At 39.1% G+C, this 17,975-nt stretch overlaps 1 protein-coding gene across 1 annotated transcript; it reads right to left on the minus strand.

Moving 5' to 3' along the window:
• Positions 1 to 391: 391 nt before the first annotated feature.
• On the minus strand, positions 392 to 17,826 carry LOC149947478 (uncharacterized). The gene is made up of 4 exons (XM_090172709.1): positions 17,727 to 17,826; positions 17,035 to 17,337; positions 6,614 to 6,887; positions 392 to 566 (listed from the first exon to the last, which is right to left on the minus strand). Exons 1-4 carry the CDS (start codon positions 17,806 to 17,808, stop codon positions 521 to 523), a joined length of 705 nt encoding a protein of 234 aa, XP_090028835.1. The 5' UTR covers positions 17,809 to 17,826; the 3' UTR covers positions 392 to 520.
• Between the last annotated feature and the right edge of the window lie 149 nt (positions 17,827 to 17,975).

A 17,975-nucleotide genomic window follows, 5' to 3' on the forward strand; every position in this document is an offset into this window, starting at 1 on the left:
AGAATATACTAATAAAGCTGGGTCTCGTGACGTAGAAGCAACATTTTAACAAGTTGGGCAAGACCACTTTTTATTTTATAAAATCAACTATTCCCGCAACTAGTAACAATTTCACATCTTTGTACACATTTCTTATATAATACATCGTATTTTAATTTCTATATACGTTTCTTTTTCTATCGGCGTTATTAATTATTTAATTAATGTTCGATATTAAATTGGTGCTTAATTCGTTTTTAATGTCTGTAGTAACGCTATACAAAATGAACGTAGAAATTGCGAATCACAGGTATGAACGGGACGCCTTTTTCAACTTTTATTTCATCTTTTTCTATCGCGATCTGGAGTTTCGGTATACCCACTTAGTCATGTGAGATTTGAGTAGAATCACTTTAGCGCGAAGGAAAATGTTCCTTTAAATGTACGCGGCGAATTCCTCAATTTGGTCTTGGTCGGCCAACCAATTACAATAGGTTGTGATATGTAGTCAATCGTCCAGTCGTACTTTTTTCGGGGTCGCTTACTCGAACCCTCTCAAATATGGGAAGTCATCGTAGTCCCTCTCTCTGAAAGAAACAAATTCATTGATTCAATAGCTTTATAGGGTTTTGAATCGGTAAATGTACAATTTTATCTCTCTTTGCTAGTTAAGGGGTAACTTTGTGAATATTGTTAAAGTATTTTTTGGGTCGTTGGGTTTAAGGTAGGTATAACTATGAATCAAATTGTTTATTAATAAATTAAATTAATTAAATACATTGTTTTAATAAATATCAAACTTGACGAACAAACTCAAACGTAAACATTTGGATAATTTTTAAAGGAAACTAAAAAGACCAATTTCGGTATTTATCTGGCACTTTGATCTCAAAATTTTAATTAGCTTACAGGAAACTTATTTTATATTAAACAAAATCTGTCTCAATAATTAGATTTTATTCCTGGGTTGTCTATGATAATGATTGACTCATTAAATTTGACATTGAGAACACCTTTTCCAAAGGGAACGTCTTGAATTCTATGAATTGTTCGCTACATAAATATAATTTTGGAATCAATTATAGAAACCCTTTTTTCACGTTATGTTTCACTGATTTCATGTTCGAAATTGAAGTGTAAGTGAAATCTTGTTATATTATTTACGCGACTTTTGAAATAAATTTCAAATAATAATTTTCAGAATATTGTAGTGGCTGACGAAGGACTACGGTCCGAAAGCTCCCGATCATTTTATTTTAATAAAATCATTTTTTAAATTCCATGAAGTAGCAGTACTTTTTATTATAAATCATTACAACAAATTTTCTAGTGTCTTTACATTACTTTGACTCATTACTTAATTTTTAATGTTGCTTTAAGTTTATTATTAGTATATTTCAATTATTTGATTATTATTGCAATTATTATAGATATAAAACTAAAATTTTGTTTTTTTCAGAATGGGGCTTATAGATTCGTTTGCCTTTTAATCTGAGGTAGCGTACTTTTAAGTTTTATTTATTTAGAAATTCACCATTTACCACGGCTTTACCTATCTCTCAATGGGAGCGAGCCAAAGAAAATTAAAAAAAAAGAATAAAAAGTTATTACGCTTTGAACATTTTATCGGTGACCTTTCAATTTCCCCACAACCATAAAGAACAAGATCGAAAGAAGCAAGTCGCAATTAGAAGTCTCGGCGCCTTTTGATTCACCTTCCCTTTATTTACGTATTTTTAAGTTTTATCGATTACGTCTTGTGTTGCCATACGCGTATCCTATTGGTACCTTTAGAAATTGGAAACTCCTAGCTATACGAAAATCCTGGATTCACGAAACTAGTGCACCTTATCTAACTTCGAGTTGTATGTCATCCGAAACAGCGGTTTTCTATGAATAATGTTGCTTATTCAATTTAGTCCGGTTATCTACGTGTCCGTTTCGGTGTTCGTGAGTGTGTCATCGCGTTTGGACACGCGGATTGAAACCGCTCTGCTAGCTTTGAACCACGCATTGGAAACTAAGATCTATAGCGAAAGGAACCAACGGATTCTTCAGATTCCATCTTTCAATACTTGTAGAATTGTAGTTAGTTCTAGTTCCTTTTAATTTCTAAATCAACAAACTTGATTATAAAATTAATTACCTTATTAAAAGGGTGCAAATAGTTTCAACGACTGCAATTAAAACTCTCAGGATAGCCGGAACCGTGGCTGGGGCGAGACAATAAGGGCTAATGACAAATATAAAAATCTGATAATCACTACGACTGCCTGTAAATCTTCCCAGGCGCACCCTGATCTCGAGGATGAACTTCATCAAAAGCGGGGCCTCAAAATCGTTGGGTGCTTCATCGGGTGAAGCACCCAATGATTTTGATGCCCCCGATTTTGCTGAGGCCCCAGGCACGCGCCTTATGCGCCTATGCGGTAATCCGCCACTGGCTGGAACCATGGACCAAGAATTTAAGGTGACTCATTGTTCCCGATATTTTGATACGGTGGGCGTGGTCTAAATTGGAAGGCTTACTGAGGTACATAAGCCGCTTTGAAGCACCTCAATAATTCTGTTCAACTATCACTGCTAGTTGGGGCTTAGAAGACAGTACGTGCGAGAAAGTTAGGTTAGGCTTAGTTCATTAAATCTTTTAAATTTAGAAATTAAATGGATTCCAATAAATTTTATTAAAAATCGTAACACAATGGTTAATTACCATTACTTAAACTTTTAAAGCCCAATTTCAAAAAAAAGGTCAAAACCTTACTAAGCCTAATCATTTAACCAACAACAACGGCGCCATTTTTTGAAAATTGAACGGCAACGCTCCAGCTTCTCTTTGAAACAACGCCGGAAATCGACTTCAGCGACGCCAAGTTTGAACTAAAATTAACCGTGATTTTCCTATTCGGGGAGTCGGGGTCCGGCTCTTGTAACCCGTCAGGGCGGTGGCGCGCTGGGAGATGTTAGCTCCGTCCAAAGGGTCCTACCTCCAACCTCCGACTTCGGTCAGGTGTGGGCTGGATACTGGGCTTCGGCCCAGGCTAATGGAGAGGGGCCGGGCCAACTGGCCACCTCGGCGGATTGGGTTGCCTGCTGTGGGGCTGCGGGCCTCCGTATGAGGGCGCGGCGGACCCATCTCCCGGCCTTTTGGATCACACCGGGATCTCCGGTGCCAGCTATGCCGGGTTATGCGGGCTGCTGCGTGCCTGCCGTTCCCCTTTAGGCGCTCTCTCCAAAGGGCTTGACTCCCTGCCTTTGTAGGTGGGGTGTCGGCCGGAGTTGCTAGAGCATCCGTTCTCTATCCCACTGCTGTGTGTGAAGTGGCGGGCTGGTCGTCCCATTGTTGCACCTTCTGCTGGGTTGAGCGGCTTGCGTCGAGGGTGCGACCATCAGTAGTGGGGTTCTGCTACCCATGCTGGTTTTGTCACCTGTCCGGGCTTGTGGACGCTGGCGTAGGGCATTCTGATGATAGGCCTCCGCTGGTGTGGTTTCTTAATTTTACCGGTACAGTGGGCTATAAATTCTGACAACATATTCCCAGTGAGTTTAAAGCTTGAACGGTGAGTCCCCTTAAGATTCTTGGTCCATGCTGGAACCGCTATTTCATATTGTTCGCTCTGTCTCGCGCTTTATCGTGCAGCGTATAAAATAAAAGGCTGATTTATTTAAATAATAATAATAATAATAATAATAATAATCAGCTAGGCTAATACCCAAGGCACCAACTTAGGCCCAAGTCATCTAGCGACTTTCAATGCCTTAAACAGGTAGGCGGGTTACAACGCGTAGGAGGGTGGTAGCAAGCCCTTCATGACACGCGAGCCAACAGCTCCCTACACTCACTATTACCGTTAACCTCTACAAGTTTAGTGTTATTCTTACCAAAGATAATATAGACCTCGTACGATAGATTCGAAATCATTGCTTTGCGCGTATAGTCAATATCGTTTACCAACTTCCTAATATCGGAACTCCGAAACATTTACCTATAGTTACCAAGGTAAAGAACTATAGATAGCGCAATACTGTAATTGATGGAGCTAATTTTCCTGAGGTCTGGTGCCGGAAGCAGGTAACCGTAATCGCTCTCTGTTTTAGAATCTATGTAGAGCCAATTTTTACTTCAAAACACTCCCAGAATCCCATTGACGTTAGCTATGGCAACGCGAGGTAATAATGCGAAATAAACTATTTTTATGAACTTCATTTGACAGATAGCACGCTCGGGGAATGGTACCAATGTCAGTGCGACTTCTATCTCATTCTTCGAATATAACTACGTCGTCATTTCCCTCGAAATATTGGTTGCGGTTTTCCTAGCTCGTGTTTTACCGATAAAAATGATTTAATGAGTCAGAGAATTTTGAACGGCCACGTAGGAAAAGGTGAGAAAAGTGAGAAAGAAAAAAATTAATGGTTCGAAGAATCGTGTGATCGTGCCCATTCAAGACGCGTCCCCGAAAACGTGGTTCGCAACTAGGCAGGGTTGAACGGCCCATCCCACTCTCCCCTAGATTTCGTGGAAGTAGGCGGTACTTCGGCGGTTTTTTTAATAATTAAAACCTCGAATAAAACGTTCCCAAAAAGAAAGGGTTTCCAGGAAGTCCGTTGCCCTCTAAAGGTTCCAAATTCTAGCGCTATAACCGATAATGCGTTGGATGGTATTTCAAATTTTGACCTATTTCGGGTCGCGTATGTCGGCGTACCTTGGCTCCTTAATTAAATTTCGTTAAAAAGATATTTGAGAGATAATTAAATGGATAACCTAAATATTTCTCTAACTTTAATGGTAGAAATAGCTCGTTAAATTCAAACTAGAGCGATATCTGTGTCTTAGTGAAAGGCGGTTAGTTTTGGGTGTCGTGTATCTCATTTAAGAAGCCGTTGAAAGCGTAATAGAACGCGGACCTCATCAAATAGTAAGCTCTTTCTCTCAGTTTGTCTTTTTTTCGCGGATGGATACGGATCTCCGTAATTAACTTAATCTAAATCTGAATCGGGTGACGTTTGTGGCGGTGGCGCCTCTCCCTGGCGGGAATCTCTTTCGGAAACGGGCCTTTCTAACAAATTAGCTGTCTTCGTCTCTCCAACGCAGTAACCGAATTATCATTGCAAATTTGCTCGCGCCACTTTTACTTTAGCCTCTTTTGAATCGTACCCTGGTGTAGGGCCCCGGAATCTCCATTCTACGGTATAGTATATACGTGCGCGTAGATAATGCCCGATACAACGCGATTCGTGGGAAACTGTTTTTCACGGCAGCTGCTGGCCGCCGAAAATCCCATTCTTATGCTAAGCTAAACGGAGCGCTCAGTTAAGCCCGTTTACCCCCTCCCTTCTAGGCTAAATGATTCCTACGCGATATTGATTTAACAAAAATTTCCTTTCAACGCGTCAATTTTTTCATTAACTAGCGTATAGGTCCGTGTATCGTCGATATTGCCTCGTTTTAAATGGAATTAATGAATCAAGTCGTGGTTGCTTTTAATGAACGCCGATCCAAAGAAAAGAGTTTTAGAAATTACGCGGAGGGCTCTGTAATATATGGAAGAGAATTAAGCGTTCGTTATTTTGGTTAGTTCGTCGTGTTTCCGAATCTGAAGTACGTATAAGCGATATTAGTGACGACGTACATCGGGTTGTATTTTAAACTATGGTTAAACAATCCTAGTAGAAGTTACGAATTCCTACTTCAGGCTAACATTTTTCAAAAACATTATTGGCCAGTGGGAATGGATAAAATATGTTGACCAAGTTTGGAAGAAGAGCCGAGGTTTAGCTCCCATTATTTAAATCAATATTTTTCGTAGACATCCTTGGATTATACAAAACTGAATGATTATTTTAATACAGGGTGTTACAAAAGATTATGCAAAAATTTTAAGTAGTGGTAGGGGTTGAGTTGAGAAGTATGCCGGGTTTTCCCCCCATTTTCCTACGATGAGTTAAAAGAGCGCCAGAGTGCTTCAAAGTGTGGCCTACTAGCCCCTGGAAGTAGGTTGCAACAAGCGCAAAACCAAGCAGCAGGGACTTTAAATACTGTTGCGGTAAAGAATATAACTGTTTAACTTTTGTCCCAGTGAGCGAAGAGATCGTGAACAATTTAGAAATTTATGAAAGGCAGTAGAAATTAATTGGAAAAATCGTCTACTTGTTCTTAACGCAACTAGCAACAATCACCTCAGCTTCTTTTAAACCTTGTGGAAGAAAATAAAACTTTATCGTTTCACCCTTAAATATGAAAGTTCACACATTAAGAAGTGTTAAATATATGTGGCACTATAAATATCAATGGTTGGCGATGATGTTGTAGAAAAAAGCTTGTAAACCTATGTTAATAAACACTTTTACATTTCAATTTTTTAAGTTACAGTTGGTTGTAATCTGCATTTTTGAGGATGCTTTCGAAAAAATTGGATGGGGCTAAATTTATATTTTACGCGCCACAACGCCCACCCGCCCCCCCCCCCCAAGGACTTAGCGACGCCACTGATGTTGGTTCGCGCGAATAGGCCTTGAGACTACCTACACTTAAAGGTGTTGACATATTTAGGAAAATAACTTCGCGTTTTGCCCAAATGGAGTTTGGAGCCGTTATTATCCAGAGAGAAATGAATAAAGGATGTCATATTACTCGATTTCCAAGATGCGTCTTCTTCGGAGCTGTCGTTGCGAGTATCTCCTGACAGCCATGACGACTGTAATGTTGATGATGAGGAAGCCGACGATTCCGCAAACCGCTCCCAGGATGACGGAGGAGCTCTGAACGGTCCTGGTGTAACTGTCATCGTCGGTGGCGCTCGAGTACATGCTGTTGCGAGATATACTCCGGTCGTAGTAGCCCCGATACGAACCGGAACTGATGAACTGCTCCGGTAAAGATGACGCCTGATGATGAGTGTTTACACCTGCCAAAATATATTGATTTAGCATAAGCGCCGAGGACAGAATTTGAGTCAACATATCTAACGTCGGATCCTTATCAGCCTGATTTATCGCTTCCTCGAGGACTCTCGGCCTCCATTATAGAATCTTCATGCAAATGACTTTTTTTAAATAAATTGAATTAAAGATCGATAATATTGAATAATTTTTAGTTTTTAAATGAAGTTTAACTATTTAAAGACTATATTAAATTAACTCTGCCCGAGAAGGCAGAGATATTTAAGGCCTCAATGGACCTATCGAGTTTTTGAAGACAGCAACGGGAAGGTTTTGGTATACAAGCGTGTTAGCTACAAACTGAGTTTGAATAGTTTCTCCCAAATCTAAACCCTGGACGTACACACGTACTCCTTTACAATTTAATATTTTATCAATTTACTTTTACGGTTTCCAGGCCCAAATTTAAGCAACGGGTTTTAAAATTTATACATTTCCATCTGATAAATATGTATATCAATTTACGAAAAGGTGACAAAAGTTGACTACAATTATTTTCAATCATTTATGAATTAAACTAAAACATACTCCGGGAGTAGTGGTGTACTCCTGTGATCCCAAGCGTCTGGGCGGCAGAGTTTGTAGATGGCCGTGTGAGGATGACCACCGACCACCAATCGCCCAACGGGTGGTCGGAATAGTTCCGCCACGGGTGTCCCCACCCCTGTACCCCCGTATCCCCCCGTTGGCGTGGCCGTTACACATTTCTCGCCTTTATTAAACAGGTGGACGAGCGGCCTGAATTTGTCCCACACGTCACACTCACGCCTCAAAATCTTCGCCGGGCTCGCGGTCTTCTCAGACTCAATCAGCCCTTATTTCTTCCTTCTTTGAATTAAAAAAAAAACTGAAATGTACATTATTTTTTTAAAATTATTCTAGAAAAATATCTCTAAATCTAAAATATCAATATCTGATCCTTTATAAGTCCCAACTTATCCTCCCTCCCTTAAATCTGCATTTAAATTGCTTTGGTAAAAGCATTAATTTTGTTTTCATATTTGTAAGATGCCGTTCGCAAATTACGCAACAAAGTAACGGAGAAGGAGTGTTTGTACGAGCTTTACATATTTCGTAATTATATACCGGAACTTAAAATACCAATTATTTTAAAGAACACTAACGATTTAGCACTTACGTTTGTCATTTATATTAGTATGATTAGTTTTCTAGAATTAAAACAACAAATAAATTGATTTTGTTTTGAAAGATATTTTATAATTTTTAGGTATGCTGGTATTATAATGAAGTGTTTTAAATATTTAATAAGGTGGTCATATTTCGCCTAGTTAGAGGGTTAAGCTAGTGGTCCACCTGATGTAGAACGTAAAATAACCGAAAGAGGGCATCCATTATTTTGGTTGAAAATCAGCGTCTACGTATTAGCATTAGAGATAATGGACGCGCGCTTTTTGAAACGTAAATAAAACGCGGATAAAACGTCATGCGACGTGGAAGTGACGTAACGCTCGCGATATGGTTACGTAACCTCTGGTAGACCACTAGCTTAGGGCGTATTGTGTAGGGGTCATGGAACTGTCGACCGTTCGAGAAAACGCTGAGAGGTAACGCTAGTCAGTAAGTACTTCCATCGAAGTGTCATAATGTATTTGTCACCTTGGCTATGTTTCGGTAAAACGATCACCCGGTAGAGTCGAGCGTCTCCTCTCCCCTTAACAACAGCGACAAAAACCACCTCGAAAAGATACTCTTTTAGCCGGAGCTACGGTATCCAATTTTCTCCGTCACACCTTACTAGCTAGAAACGAATGGGCTGGTGAGGCTGCTCTACTTGAATGGCGAGGCTTACAAGATTAGCTAGAAAATGAAGAGACATTGAGAATTGATTTACGGTAAGGAGAGGGCGTTATCTCGAACCAAAATGGCTACTTGAGTGGTCAAGTGGGGAAGCGATAAAACATCGCTTATAGGATTTTTCCATCCTGGCTTGTCTCCCTCTTTCGAGATGTCCGTAATATAATAGGACCTACGAAGAAGCTTGCCTCGAATTTTCCTCTTTTCACGATGTATAACGCAAATATAGCCGCCGTGTTGTGACAAAGTGTCAAAAATTTCTCAAGATTTACAATGAGGGGCTCTGAAGGGGGGGGGGGGGGGGTAAGGGAGGTATTGGAAATCGAGCCTCGTTACGGTGACATACAGTTTTCGCTTCCTCTAACCCCTCGTTTGTTAATTTGTCACTTATTGAATCCCATCTTTTCAGCTTTTAGTGACTATTAATTGAAGGAATATTTAATAACAATAAATACGCGTTTTATAATAAAAATTATATTACGTTTATTCCTAAAGTCCTCTATTCAGTCGTCGTTTTCTTTAAGCTTGGGAGAGTGGTATAGCAGACGAAGAGGAACTGGGTCTTCGCGAGCAAGGGACAACGACATTTACATTCACTGACTTTATTAATAAATCTATTGTAATACACAGGGTCATTTTTCTTATCTCACAAAATTTAATTAAAAACGGTTTCAACTTCAACGCGGTACGTAAACCAAGAATCCTCGCGCTTTGTAGTAGTTTTAAGAGTCTATCGTTTCCGTAGGAGGACCCTTTACCATTGAAAAGCTTTAAAATTACAATTAATTTATACTTGGAAACTAGAAGGAAGTAGAAGCGTAGAAGCGAATTTACTCGCTCTTAAAATTACTATTTTTAGAACGAAAAAAAATTCGGAAATGAATTTTAAAATCTCGGTGAAAACTCCTTACAGGTTCAATTGTCCGCGTAGAATCTTTGCCGCTTATTATCCTCATTAGGGCGAGGAGGTTTGTCCCTCGTAAACACTAGTTGTTCTTACGAAATAGGACGCGTTTTCGTTTTCCTAGCCTCTCCGTTTAATTGGAAATGGACGCTTGTCATTGTTCAGCGCGAAAAATATTTCTTAAGAAGGTGTTTCTAATTGGAGCGAGATTCATTCCGCGGCTCTCGAACCGCGACATTGACTTTATTAATCTCCGTTTCCATTGATTCCGTTTCGCTTTCTCGTCCTCCTGGCGTGCGGACGACATCCGCCCCCGTTTTCCGACAGAATCGCTCTTTCTAAATGACTAGTCGCGTAGTTGCCGAGGATATTTCGGCGCGTCTGACTTGATAAATGACGTCGCGTATTCTTTCTCGTGTAAAATTTAGTCAATTGGCTCGAACAAAACGGCATATGTTCAAAGATAGGCGAAATTATTTCGGCCAAAAGCCCCGAGTGGATTCTGATCGTTTTGTAAGTTCTGACAATGGCATTAGCTCCGAATTGATTAACCCTCGCTCAGACGATTCTCTATTTGCCCGTTTCTATATCTTTACAATTTGGCTTTTGTCGCGACGTCTAAATAAACGCCGTATACCCAATCATATTAAAGGAATATTTTATAGAGTTGAAATTGACATCCGCGTTCAGATCCTCATTAATTGTAATTGCGTTGATATTTGGAAGATTTCTTTTATAATTCCAGGTGTATAAATTGGACTTCGATTCGTCGGTATTCTAGAGTTATCCAAAGTGGTCGAAAATAATGCTTTCGACCAACACATATTTGTTGGTTCTTAGATAATACCATAAGTGTATAATATTATAACATAAGTGTGACACTTCCTATTCTACACGTGCAAAAGTTTTACTGAGAGCTATTCACGAGACAGACTGCATTACGGGCTTCTTCGGTGTTTCGCGTCCGCTTGCTAACGCGTTACATGTAGCCTTTGACAGCACCTCGCTAGGAGGTGATTATCTTCTGGTGAGGACGTAACTCCGTTACTAGCTCTCAGTAAAATATTCCCCAAAGTGACAAACTAATGGAACAATATTATAGACTTATGATAATGCGTTTTCCGTGACCACCGTTTTTGAGATAGATGAAATTACTTTATCATAGAGTAAAAAGACATTATTTCAGGGGGGTAAAAAGTACGCGTGAATGCGGATATTTTAAGAATTGGGTGGCCTTTACTCACACAGTAGGTATCTTATGAATGATTTGCATAGGTCTATTCGTGACCGAAACGAGTCTAGGTGACGTAACGGCGCTAGCTTCTCCGAGGTAGCGTCGGCTACAGACAAATTAAAAAGTCATAAGAACGTTTTTTCTTTAATAATATTATCAAAATATAATCAAACGATGCAAAAATTATATTAAAATGCAAGTATCATTATTTATAAAGTCAAATTAACGAGTAACGATGACAGAAAAAAAAACAGCGTCTGCTTTAGCCGTTACCTATCTAAGTTTCAATGGAGAACCAAAGGGGGCGTAGCGATAGATTTTGGTAGGCTGTAGCGAATACCGTACACCATTCGCAAACACGTATACGCGAATTCAAGGAAGCGCAACCTATTCTACAGTTATTGGACCCGAGGTACGGGAAACTAAAGCATTTTCGGATGAAAATAATCTAAACCCGCGGAATATCCGATATATCCTTAGGCTTAGAAATATCGTAAGATAATAAGATTTCTTTCTCATCCAATATGAAGAAAGCTCTTTTATGATATTCTTACGTTAAAAGACAACTTCTGTCCATTCCGAATTTCGTCGAGGATATTTTTTCGCCTTATTTTCTCGATATATTCTTAATAATTTCGTGTCCATTGTGTTGGAAGTCGGAGGTGGTCGATTGAAATCCTCGGGGAAACGAGGAAAGGAACGATGGAAAAGAAAGGACCTTTTCCTTCTTAAGGAAAGAAGGCCCGACCGAAAAAACAAGCGAAACTGTTACTGTTTGAAACCTTTTCCAGATGTTACTGACTCGTGTGTTCGGCCTAAACTTAAAATGCGCGTTTGTAGTAGTGGGCCGGACTGCAACTCCGGTAGACCCGTGGCCAACCCGGGCTGGATCTCTCAATGGGCAAACGCGAAAGTTGCGGCTGAACGGACGCGATTCCATTCTTCTTTTCTAAAAATATGATTATCGGAATAGATCCCGGCAGATGGCAATGTACGCGTATTCTCCATATTGCCTCGCCGCAACAACGTCCCCGTCATCGTGTATAGCTAACTGGTATTAGTGTCAGGAGCAACGCGCGACCAGCGAATAAATATTCATCGGCGTGTCCGCGTACTATATTTGGTAGCGAATACGACGCGTAATCTGCCGCGTTCTATTGGATTTATTATCGGGATAATAAGATTGTTAGCCACTCGTTCGCCGCTTTGAACTGCCGAGATATCGGCGGCTCCACCTTATCCCTGTCCCGCGAGTTGCGGGCTCCATCGCGTTTCACTCATTTCTGCCCAAGTTGGGTTTATTTGTAAGGCTTTATGCCAATTTTGGCCAATGTCTGAGAATAACCGTTTACAAAGTTCTTTAGCTACTTTCGTACGTAAGTTAATATAGCGTTAACTACTGCATTAGAACAATAAATAATAATAAGTGATTCCGAAAAAGGTCGGTGGTCACATGATTTGGTTACTTTTTTTCGTATAGTTAAAGTATTTGAGCGCGCGCTTCTTTTATTAAATTTCAACGCACGTGCAAAATCGCGTGAGCCACAATCTACAAATATATCACGAGCGCACATACAAAAAATGAACTCTTCTGTACATGTATTTGTCGATATTATATTTCAGAATCGCCTATTGTGAAGTGGTCATGTGTACGTATGAATTGACCTAATAGTTATTATGCCAATTTGCAATATTAAATACTGCATTAGAACGATAAATTATAATTGTAAAGTGGGAAAATGTACGTATAAATTAATTTGAGGTGCCATTTTTAAAAATGATCGTTGACTTCGTACGAGTAAAATCTTGAAAAAGATCCGAATAAATTCATCGAAGAAGAGATATGTTTCTCAAATATGTAGATTAGGTTTAAAAACAAATTGGAATTTTGGATTGCGTCATGGCAGCGTGGTCAGTTTCTCTCGCATCCATCCGGAAATCTTGAGGCTTAGGCGTCAAAGTCATTTGTAACCCGGGAACGTTCACTCAGATTCCATTCGTAAAAGGAAAGTGACCAGTGGTCAAATCCCCTTACTGTTCAAACGGAAAAGGTTCGACCTTGGAGGGGGCGCCAGAGTGAGAAGGAGAGCGACTGAAGGGTTCACCGCTTTTAACCTCGACTCCGGCGCGTCCGATTTATTAAATGCTCTACAGTCACACCGCCAAAGAGATAAGGAAATACAAAGACCGGAGCGAAGCAAAAAATGCGGAGAAAGGGGGAAAAATACGGAGCCAAATAAAAGCAAAAGGCGAACAAGATATCGCGTCGGATTTAGAAATATTTTTGGTACCGTCTACTATCTAATTTTTTTTGTATAATCCGTGTAAAAGCCTCTATCATTTGATTAAACTAAAAAGATTACTTAACTGTTTACAACTTCATATTGCTAAAATAGGTGTACGGATTTTTATTAAGTTGTTTGTCCCACGATTACACTTAATGTTGAAATCAGGAATTAAGATAATATGATAATATTCCAGTTGCAAAATAATTATTTGGGTAAATGAAACCAACTGTGAAACACTAAATTATTAGGGAGTTCCTATTCCAATAGCCTCGATTAGGTCAATTTTTTCACAATTATATTAATATTTTTAATATTTAATTGTTATCAACGCAGTTTCGAATGCGGAAGAAAGCGTCGAAATTGTCTTGCCGTTCAAACGAAGATGGTTGAATTGGAGTAATTTTACATAGTTTTCGATTTACTTGTAAATTAAATATTTTAATTACACTTTTAACACTTTTATGAAGTGAATACCATTCCCATTAAATTAGTCAAAACGAACCACGCGCTTGTGTTCGCCCTAAAATTATTTCCAAATCACTCCAATAAAGCATCGTGGCTCCGTGTTTGCAAATACGTCAAATTTTATCACTAAAAGATTTGACAAATGACGTGGTTGTATAAATCGTTCGGGCGCGGACAGACAATAAGTGGCAGCCCCAATAAAGGGTCACCGCAACGAGGCCCAAAGACATCTAATAACAAAGTAAAGGAATAAATCTATTTCGCCCCCTCCCCCTTCGCTCCGATGGCAAAAAACACAAAAAAAACGCGTAGGGATTCTTTTCCAATAATATATATATTTTCTTTTAAAGGGCGTCTCGCGATAGTGGGTGAGCGCGCGGATTTAAGGAAATAAATTCACTTGACAAATTCCCAACCCTTTCTAACTTCGATTGAACGATATTTTTAGAAGTTTAAGTTGTTCAAATCCCCGGGGAGTTTCAATTGGGGCCGCATCTATACCCCCTTTTTCTTTTTTTTAAGTATTTCTTTTTAAAAGAAATCTCGTGAAAGTTGGGTTTTTACTTTTTTTCTTTTGTTCTTGTTAGTTTTAAACGTACCAATTATTTCAGACATTTTGGTCGTGGCGGAATTGGGTTCAAACTAAACCCTTTTTTATACGATGCAAATGTTAATTACTTGTCGATTTTTTCGGGAATGAAATTAAATTGGGGAACGAATTGATCACACTTTTTGTCACTTCCAACTGTTCAGTTCATCCGGGTCGTTATTCTCAGATATATGAAAATAATAACTTAGCTTGATTAGGTTAATCTTGTATATTGTCGTCACCAAGCAATCTGATCTCAAATTGTAAATGATCTGAACTAATCTGTAATCTGAAATCAGCTGCCATTTCATCTGAATTAATTCGCATTAGTATTTAAATTATCTGGTTTGCATTTTCAACCTTATCATCTGATCCGATAATACCTGAACGTAAATACAGATATCTGATTTATAACAATTATTTATTCAGATCAGATAACGTCACTGTTTTCTGAGAATCAGTTGGAAGCACTAACTCTGCTACTGGGTGTTCCAAAAATATAATTTTATTATTTTTGAATACTGGAGAGTTGAATATAAAAGTGATTTAATTACGCCTGAAATTTATATTTGACTGTATTCCGGTAATTTAACGAAATCTCGAAATATTCATAGTGAGGCTCCAAAAGGTTTTCTTAAAATCGACTTCAACTGGAGAAGTTTTTGATAAAAGTTTTGTCTGTTTTGACTTAAATGAGTTAATTGGAGCGAAGCAAAGGAATTTGCTTAAAAGCGATCGAATTTCAGCATCAAAGTAGATTTATCAGATGAAGTTGCGAGTTCTACCAATTTATTAAAGAATTTGACTCGTTTCTATATTAAACATGACATGATTTATAACTTTAATTAATACGATTTGGTGATATATCAACTAGAATTTTAATATCAATTCACATATTTACGGATTAACAATTAACTCTAGATCATAATTTACTATAATCGAACTATTTCTAAGCTAATTACGGACACTGCACGAGGGTACCAGCCATTGAAGCGAAACTTCATTTTTTTTCTGAAAGTGCTCGTGAAAAGTCATCAACCATTTTCGAGTAAATCGTTTGGATGTAAAGCCATAATTTATCTCAAACGCGTCGAAGTATGTCGATTAAACTCTATACCGTAAGTTATACCTTAAAGTAAGTTTTACGTTTATGTCTAAACAACATTATAATCAAAGAGCCGTTGATCTAGAGCCGACAAGGGGCTTTTAGCCGTTGCCAAAATTTATAGGCTTGGGCCAAGTTCTCTTTGTCCACGCTGCGTATAAAAATATGAAAAATTCCATTAATTAAAAAATTCTCATTTCAGGTTATTAATGACGCAATGACGTATTTTAATTGGAAAGGGTTTTCATCGACACCGAGACTCGCGACTTTTTTCTGGGTCCAGGGTCATTCTAACTGGTGTTGACCGAGGCTTAATAATTAGTGACCGAGGCTTAACTCGGGGGAAATCATTAGTTATTGCTATGTTTTTTCAGCCTTTTCGGCCGCTCTCAGGCCTCCCCCACCCGTGGCTTCCTTTGTGCGGAACTTCGGGTAAGAAGAAAAACGACGTCAACTAGTGACTTAGCCCGTTTAATGAGCTGGACAATAAGTACGTGAAAAGGCTGGCTTCAGGAAAACGTGTTCGCCGTATCGCTCGCCCAGCAACCGGGGTACGAGATCGTCTATTTAAACGAGGGCTTTTAGCGGCGATTTTCGGCCCTAATGAAGCCTCATTTTTACGTTTCATAATTTTTACAGATTTCTTTCTTTCTTATATCGTTGTTTTAAACTTAAAGTTGCCATTTTTTCTGGTAACAAAAATATGAGAGACATTATAGTTTCCGCGCATTTTGCCTCAAGGCACCGAGAAAAGAAACGGTACTAGTGAATTTATTGAGAGAGGAAAATGGTTGTTCATTGTATTTTACCCTTTTTTTCTTATAGAGAAACGTTTTTCAACTTTACTTTGCAATTCAGGGCTATTTTTTTTTATTATCTTTTTATGTACAGATTTATAGATCACGGGAGTGAAGCCTTTTGTTGAGTATGGACCTTACTGAGATTCTTACAAAACCAAATCGGGTGATGGAATTCCGGTGGGGGGGGGGGGGGGGATTTTTTTTTTTATCATAGCTACACTTTAATATTTAAATAAGAAATAATTTACGATTTCTTACCAAATATTCAATATTTTTAATTTTTGTTTAATAACACCACCTTAGGCCTGAATCGCCGCCTTAAACCCTGGTCAGCTAGAGAGTTGTTGTGGTGTTTTGAAAATAATTTGAATACTAAATTGAACAAAACTTCAATTCGGCCGAGCCAACGATTTTATGTCAACTTTTGTACTTGTACTGCCTTTTTAGTGATGCTACCCGGTAATATGCAAAGTAGAAATGTGCAGTTTTTGTTCACTCTGCAACATGTTTCAAAAACGATATTCAAGACGCTATCACAGAAAAAAAAAGTAAAAAAATAAAAATATTGGTACGTGCCCCCTGTGCCCCCCCCCCTGGCTACGCCACTGGTTTTGATTGATGTGAGTAGATTTGGAATCACGTTAGTTGTTCTTGTTCGAATTAAATATGGAAATATTGGAAATACTTAGCCTATAGGTTCAGCGCATCTCTTAAATTTAAACTCTATTTTGGGCACTTTTCAAATTTAAACTTTATAATTTTACGTTGCTATGTTAATTTTAATGTTACTAATTTTCAACTGTTCCGCGTCGCGTTTTGAATGAAGATTTTGGTAAATTAAAACGTGTATTTAGGAACACGGTGCTATTTTTTCTGACACCTACAGAATGTCAATATAGTTTGAATATCTTACCCGTGGTAAAGTAGATGACGTTGGATAGTAACTTGTCGCCGGAGTAGCTGTAGCACACCATGTGGAAGTGATAGGAGACGTTGTAAGTTAGTGCCGTCACTTTGAAGGTGTGACTGTCGGGCAGGAAATTGGACAGAACTTCCAAGTGTTCGGGGTCACTTTGCGGTCCGTAGACCAACTCGCACAGTTTGAGTGAGCGGTGCTCCCCTTTCTTGAAGTTCCAGTCCATCTCCACCGAATCGCGGGTCACCTCGTACACCGAAACAATCAATGGGAAGTCCGTCGCCGTCGAAGATACACTCTCTGCATACGTGCGACAGTACCAGCGACGATAAAGTGAAAAAAAAGAGAATAAAATTTGTTACTCAATACCAGGATATAAATAAAATAGTATAATATAATATAATATAATATAATATAAAATAAAACATTTCTAATCGAATTCCCACGATTTAAATCGTGTTTGGATAAAATAATAAAAGTGAAATGAGCTCCAGGGAGTGGATAATTTGAAAGCTAAGTAGCTATTTATGAAATACGCTTCTGGATTATGGTATCGTCTTTCGAGCGACGAGATAATATTTCGGAGCAAGGTTACATAAACGTGGCCTTTCAGCGAACAACTTGAAGCGCTCGAGCAAATATATTCGTCTTTTCGGGAAACAAAATGAAAACGATCGGAGAGAACTCACCAGAAGCGAAACAGAGATAGCAGAACGTGGTAAAGACGGTGCAGACGCCGCACGCGTTGAGGACGCTTCCTAGCAGCTCCATGGTTGGCACTCCGTCCGTATCTGCTCGATACCAGCACTCCTATTCATCTGAGTCCTCCACACTATGCCGCGTTCTACAAACCAGGGGCGCACGCGCGCTGCCATCCCCCTTTTTCGAACATAATCGATTGATCCCGCCCCGTTACGTCAGCCGGGGGCGTCTCCCCC

The sequence above is a fragment of the Leiobunum rupestre genome, chromosome 4, assembly GCF_980474605.1.
Source record: "Leiobunum rupestre chromosome 4, qqLeiRupe1.1.hap1, whole genome shotgun sequence".
Classification (NCBI taxonomy): Eukaryota; Metazoa; Arthropoda; class Arachnida; order Opiliones; family Sclerosomatidae; genus Leiobunum; species Leiobunum rupestre.

Excerpts from the sequence above, each read along its gene's own strand:
- LOC149947478 (XM_090172709.1), bottom strand. The coding sequence starts at position 17,808 with ATGGAGCTGCTAGGAAGCGTCCTCAACGCGTGCGGCGTCTGCACCGTC. Across the intron at positions 17,338-17,726 it reads CTATCTCTGTTTCGCTTCTG|AGAGTGTATCTTCGACGGCG; the intron begins GTGAGTTCTCTC and ends GCACGTATGCAG. Across the intron at positions 6,888-17,034 it reads CGTCATCTACTTTACCACGG|GTGTAAACACTCATCATCAG; the intron begins GTAAGATATTCA and ends ATATTTTGGCAG.